Below are 6365 nucleotides of genomic sequence, written 5' to 3' on the forward strand. Positions count from 1 at the left end.
TTATGCTGTGTTAATGCTAGGTGTGTGTGTGTGTGTGTTATGTTGTGTTAATGCTAGGTGTGTGTGTTATGCTGTGTTAATGCTAGGGTGTGTGTTATGCTGTGTTAATGCTAGGTGTGTGTGTTATTCTGTGTTAATGCTAGGTGTGTGTGTTAGGTGTTAATGCTAGGTGTGTTATGCTGTGTTAATGCTAGGTGTGTGTTATGCTGTGTTAATACTAGGTGTGTGGTGTTATGCTGTGTTAATGCTAGGTGTGTGTTATGCTGTGTTAATGCTAGGTGTGTGTGTTATGCTGTGTTAATGCTAGGTGTATTGTGTGTTATGCTGTGTTAATGCTAGGTGTATTGTGTTTATGCTGTGTTAATGCTAGTGTGTGTGTTATGCTGTGTTAATGCTAGGTGTGTGTGTTATGCTGTGTTAATGCTAGGTGTGTGTTATGCTGTGTTAATGCTAGGTGTGTGTGTTATGTTGTGTTAATGCTAGGTGTGTGTGTTATGCTGTGTAATGCTAGGTGTGTGTGTTATGCTGTGTTAATGCTAGTGTATTGTGTGTTATGCTGTGTTAATGCTAGGTGTGTGTTATGCTGTGTTAATGCTAGGTGTGTTATGCTGTGTTAATACTAGGTGTATTGTGTGTTATGCTGTGTTAATGCTAGGTGTATTGTGTGTTATGCTGTGTTAATGCTAGGTGTATTGTGTGTTATGCTGTCTTAATGCTAGGTGTGTGTTTATGCTGTGTTAATACTAGGTGTGTGTGTTATGCTGTGTTAATGCTAGGTGTGTGTGTTATGCTGTGTTAATGCTAGGTGTGTGTGTTATGCTGTGTTAATGCTAGGTGTGTGTGTTATGCTGTGTTAATGCTGTGTGTGTTATGCTGTGTTAAAGCTAGGTGTGTGTGTTATGCTGTGTTAATGCTAGGTGTATTGTGTGTTATGCTGTGTTAATGCTAGGTGTATTGTGTTATGCTGTGTTAATGCTAGGTGTGTGTGTTATGCTGTGTTAATGCTAGGTGTGTGTGTTATGCTGTGTTAATGCTAGGTGTGTTATGCTGTGTTAATGCTAGGTGTGTGTGTTATGCTGTGTTAATGCTAGGTGTATTGTGTGTTATGCTGTGTTAATGCTAGGTGTGTGTGTTATGCTGTGTTAATGCTAGGTGTGTGTTATGCTGTGTTAATGCTAGGTGTGTGTGTTATGCTGTGTTAATGCTAGGTGTGTGTGTTATGCTGTGTTAATGCTAGGTGTGTGTGTTATGCTGTGTTAATGCTAGGTGTGTGTGTTATGCTGTGTTAATGCTAGGTGTGTGTGTTATGCTGTGTTAATGCTAGGTGTGTGTTATGCTGTGTTAATGCTAGGTGTGTGTGTTATGCTGTGTTAATGCTAGGTGTATGTGTTATGCTGTGTTAATGCTAGGTGTGTGTGTTATGCTGTGTTAATGCTAGGTGTGTGTGTTATGCTGTGTTAATACTAGGTGTGTGTGTTATGCTGTGTTAATGCTAGGTGTGTGTGTTATGCTGTGTTAATGCTAGGTGTGTGTGTTATGCTGTGTTAATGCTAGGTGTGTGTGTTATGCTGTGTTAATGCTAGGTGTGTGTGTTATGCTGTGTTAATGCTAGGTGTGTGTGTTATGCTGTGTTAATGCTAGGTGTGTGTGTTATGCTGTGTTAATGCTAGGTGTGTGTGTTATGCTGTGTTAATGCTAGGTGTGTGTGTTATGCTGTGTTAATGCTAGGTGTATGTGTTATGCTGTGTTAATGCTAGGTGTGTGTGTTATGCTGTGTTAATGCTAGGTGTATTGTGTTTATGCTGTGTTAATGCTAGGTGTGTGTGTTATGCTGTGTTAATGCTAGGTGTGTGTGTTATGCTGTGTTAATGCTAGGTGTGTGTGTTATGCTGTGTTAATACTAGGTGTGTGTTATGCTGTGTTAATGCTAGGTGTGTGTTATGCTGTGTTAATGCTAGGTGTGTGTGTTATGCTGTGTTAATGCTAGGTGTGTGTGTTATGCTGTGTTAATGCTAGGTGTGTGTGTTATGCTGTGTTAATGCTAGGTGTGTGTGTTATGCTGTGTTAATGCTAGGTGTGTGTGTTATGCTGTGTTAATGCTAGGTGTGTGTGTTATGCTGTGTTAATGCTAGGTGTGTGTGTTATGCTGTGTTAATGCTAGGTGTGTGTGTTATGCTGTGTTAATGCTAGGTGTGTGTGTTATGCTGTGTTAATGCTAGGTGTGTGTTATGCTGTGTTAATGCTAGGTGTGTTGTGTGTGAGAGCTGGAGAAGAGGAGTCTGCTAGGAGGAATGCTGTGTTAATGAAGGAGTGTGCTCACCTGGAGGAACAGGATCAGCAACTGCAATGCTCACGGTATGACCTCTGACCCCTGATACACTCACAACACAGTACAAGGACCAACAAGTCCCTCACAGTGTGTTATGACCCCTGTCACAACACAGTTAAGGACCAGGCTCAGCAAGTCCCTGTGTATGACCTCTGACCCCTGACAACACAGTACAGCAGGATCAGAACTCAGCACGTCTGCTCACGGAGACCTCTGACACCTGACACACTCACAACACAGTAAGCAGGACCAACAAGTGTGACCTCTGACCCTGACACACTCACAACACAGTAAGCAGGACCAGAAGCTCAGCAAGTCCCTCACGGTATGACCTCTGACCCCTGATACACTCACAACACAGTACAGCAGGACCAGAAGCTCAGCAAGTCCCTCACGGTATGACCTCTGACCCCTGATACACTCACAACACAGTACAGCAGGACCAGAAGCTCAGCACGTCTCTCACGGTATGACCTCTGACACCTGACACACTCACAACACAGCAGTACCAACAAGTCCATCACAGTATGACCTCTGACACCTGACACACTCACAACACAGTACAGCAGGACCAGAAGCTCAGCAAGTCCCTCACGGTATGACCTCTGACACCTGACAACACAGTACAGCAGGATCAGCAACTCAGCACATCCCTCACGGTATGACCTCTGACCCCTGATGCACTCACAACACAGTACAGCAGGACCAGAAGCTCAGCAAGTCCCTCATCGTCCCTCATGACCTTGACCCACCAACAAACACGCAATATGTACCTAGACTAGATTAATCCCTCACTCATACCTAGAATGGGTTTTACCACACTGCAAGTTTGATTGAATTACAGCAGAGATCCTGCAGCAGATGGTCTCCACCAACAATGAGAGGCGTTGGACCAAGGTGGGAAGGCAGGTGGTCTGTTATGATCTGTGTTAATTCCCGCATGGACAGATTTGACGGGAGGGATCTCACATTATTGTGTTGAATGGAACGTAGTGATTTCATTGAGACCGGAGCTCAACAGTGAAGCAGTCTAATGCTAGTCAGATGGAGCTCAACAGTGAAGCAGACTGCTAACTAACTAGCCAGATGGAGATCAACAGTGAAGCAGACTGCTAACTAACTAGCCAGAAGGAGCTCAACAGTGAAGCAGACTGCTACTAACTAGCCAGATGGAGCTCAACAGTGAAGCAGACTGCTAACTAACTAGCCAGATGGAGCTCAACAGTGAAGCAGACTGCTAACTAACTAGTCAGATGGAGCTCAACAGTGAAGCAGACTGCTAACTAACTAGTCAGATGGAGCTCAACAGTGAAGCAGACTGCTACTAACTAGTCAGATCAACAGTGAAGCAGACTGCTAACTAACTAGTCAGATGGAGCTCAACAGTGAAGCAGACTGCTACTAACTAGCCAGAAGGAGCTCAACAGTGAAGCAGACTGCTAACTAACTAGTCAGATGGAGCTCAACAGTGAAGCAGACTGCTACCAACAAGCCAGATGGAGCTCAACAGTGAAGCAGACTGCTAACTAACTAGCCAGATGGAGCTCAACAGTGAAGCAGACTGCTACCAACAAGCCAGATGGAGCTCAACAGTGAAGCAGACTGCTATCTAACTAGCCAGATGGAGCTCAACAGTGAAGCAGACTGCTACCAACAAGCCAGATGGAGCTCAACAGTGAAGCAGACTGCTAACTAACTAGCCAGATGGAGCTCAACAGTGAAGCAGACTGCTAACTAACTAGTCAGATGGAGCTCAACAGTGAAGCAGACTGCTAACTAACTAGTCAGATGGAGCTCAACAGTGAAGCAGACTGCTACTAACTAGTCAGATCAACAGTGAAGCAGACTGCAGACTGCTAACTAACTAGTCAGATGGAGCTCAACAGTGAAGCAGACTGCTACTAACTAGCCAGAAGGAGCTCAACAGTGAAGCAGACTGCTACTAACTAGTCAGATGGAGCTCAACAGTGAAGCAGACTGCTAACTAACTAGCCAGATGGAGCGCAACAGTGAAGCAGACTGCTAACTAACTAGCCAGATGGAGCTCAACAGTGAAGCAGACTGCTAACTAACTAGCCAGAAGGAGCTCAACAGTGAAGCAGACTGCTACCAACTAGTCAGATGGAGCTCAACAGTGAAGCAGACTGCTACTAACTAGCCAGAAGGAGCGCAACAGTGAAGCAGACTGCTACTAACTAGCCAGATGGAGCTCAACAGTGAAGCAGACTGCTACTAACTAGTCAGATGGAGCTCAACAGTGAAGCAGACTGCTACTAACTGGAGCTCAACAGTGAAGCAGACTGCTACTAACTAGCCAGATGGAGCTCAACAGTGAAGCAGACTGCTGCTAACTAGTCAGATGGAGCTCAACAGTGAAGCAGACTGCTCCTAACTAGTCAGATGGAGCTCAACAGTGAAGCAGACTGCTACTAACTAGCCAGATGGAGGTCAACAGTGAAGCAGACTGCTAGTCAGAAGGAGCTCAACAGTGAAGCAGACTGCTACTAACTAGTCAGATCAACAGGAAGCAGACTGCAAACTAGTCAAATCAACAGTGAAGCAGACTGCTGACTAACTAGTCAGATCAACAGTGAAGCAGACTGCTACTAACTAGTCAGATGGAGCTCAACAGTGAAGCAGACTGCTACTAACTAGTCAGATGGAGGTCAACAGTGAAACAGACTTCTAACTAGCTAGTCAGAAGGAGCTCAACAGTGAAGCAGACTGCTACTAACTAGTCAGATCAACAGTGAAGCAGACTGCTACTAACTAGTCAAATCAACAGTGAAGCAGACTGCTGACTAACTAGTCAGATCAACAGTGAAGCAGACTGCTACTAACTAGTCAGATGGAGCTCAACAGTGAAGCAGACCGCTACTAACTAGTCAGATGTAGCTCAACAGTGAAGCAGACTGCTACTAACTAGTCAGATGGAGCTCAACAGTGAAGCAGACTGCTACTAACTAGTCAGATGGAGCTCAACAGTGAAGCAGACTGCTACTAACTAGTCAGATGGAGGTCAACAGTGAAACAGACTTCTAACTAGCTAGTCAGAAGGAGCTCAACAGTGAAGCAGACTGCTACTAACTAGTCAGATCAACAGTGAAGCAGACTGCTACTAACTAGTCAAATCAACAGTGAAGCAGACTGCTGACTAACTAGTCAGATCAACAGTGAAGCAGACTGCTACTAACTAGTCAGATGGAGCTCAACAGTGAAGCAGACTGCTACTAACTAGTCAGATGGAGCTCAACAGTGAAGCAGACTGCTACTAACTAGCCAGAAGGAGCTCAACAGTGAAGCAGACTGCTACTAACTAGTCAGATGGAGCTCAACAGTGAAGCAGACTGCTAACTAACTAGCCAGAAGGAGCTCAACAGTGAAGCAGACTGCTACTAACTAGTCAGATGGAGCTCAACAGTGAAGCAGACTGCTAACTAACTAGCCAGATGGAGCTCAACAGTGAAGCAGACTGCTAACTAACTAGCCAGATGGAGCTCAACAGTGAAGCAGACTGCTAACTAACTAGCCAGAAGGAGCTCAACAGTGAAGCAGACTGCTACTAACTAGCCAGATGGAGCTCAACAGTGAAGCAGACTGCTAACTAACTAGCCAGATGGAGCTCAACAGTGAAGCAGACTGCTAACTAACTAGTCAGATGGAGCTCAACAGTGAAGCAGACTGCTAACTAACTAGTCAGATGGAGCTCAACAGTGAAGCAGACTGCTACTAACTAGTCAGATCAACAGTGAAGCAGACTGCTAACTAACTAGTCAGATGGAGCTCAACAGTGAAGCAGACTGCTACTAACTAGCCAGAAGGAGCTCAACAGTGAAGCAGACTGCTAACTAACTAGCCAGATGGAGCTCAACAGTGAAGCAGACTGCTAACTAACAAGCCAGATGGAGCTCAACAGTGAAGCAGACTGCTAACTAACTAGCCAGATGGAGCTCAACAGTGAAGCAGACTGCTACCAACAAGCCAGATGGAGCTCAACAGTGAAGCAGACTGCTAACTAACTAGCCAGATGGAGCTC

At 45.1% G+C, this 6365-nt stretch overlaps 1 protein-coding gene across 1 annotated transcript in view; it reads right to left on the reverse strand.

The window, feature by feature from the left end:
* The window catches only part of LOC135535146 (PHD finger protein 21B-like), a 44620-nt gene extending 41552 nt beyond the window's left edge, over positions 1-3068 (reverse strand). The window contains exon 1 of the mRNA XM_064961862.1: positions 2988-3068. Coding sequence (XP_064817934.1) covers positions 2988-3068 — 81 coding nt within the window. The remainder of the gene's footprint in view (positions 1-2987) is intronic.
* Positions 3069-6365: the final 3297 nt, after the last annotated feature.

Source organism: Oncorhynchus masou, unplaced genomic scaffold (assembly GCF_036934945.1).
Source record: "Oncorhynchus masou masou isolate Uvic2021 unplaced genomic scaffold, UVic_Omas_1.1 unplaced_scaffold_452, whole genome shotgun sequence".
Taxonomy (NCBI): domain Eukaryota; kingdom Metazoa; phylum Chordata; class Actinopteri; order Salmoniformes; family Salmonidae; genus Oncorhynchus; species Oncorhynchus masou.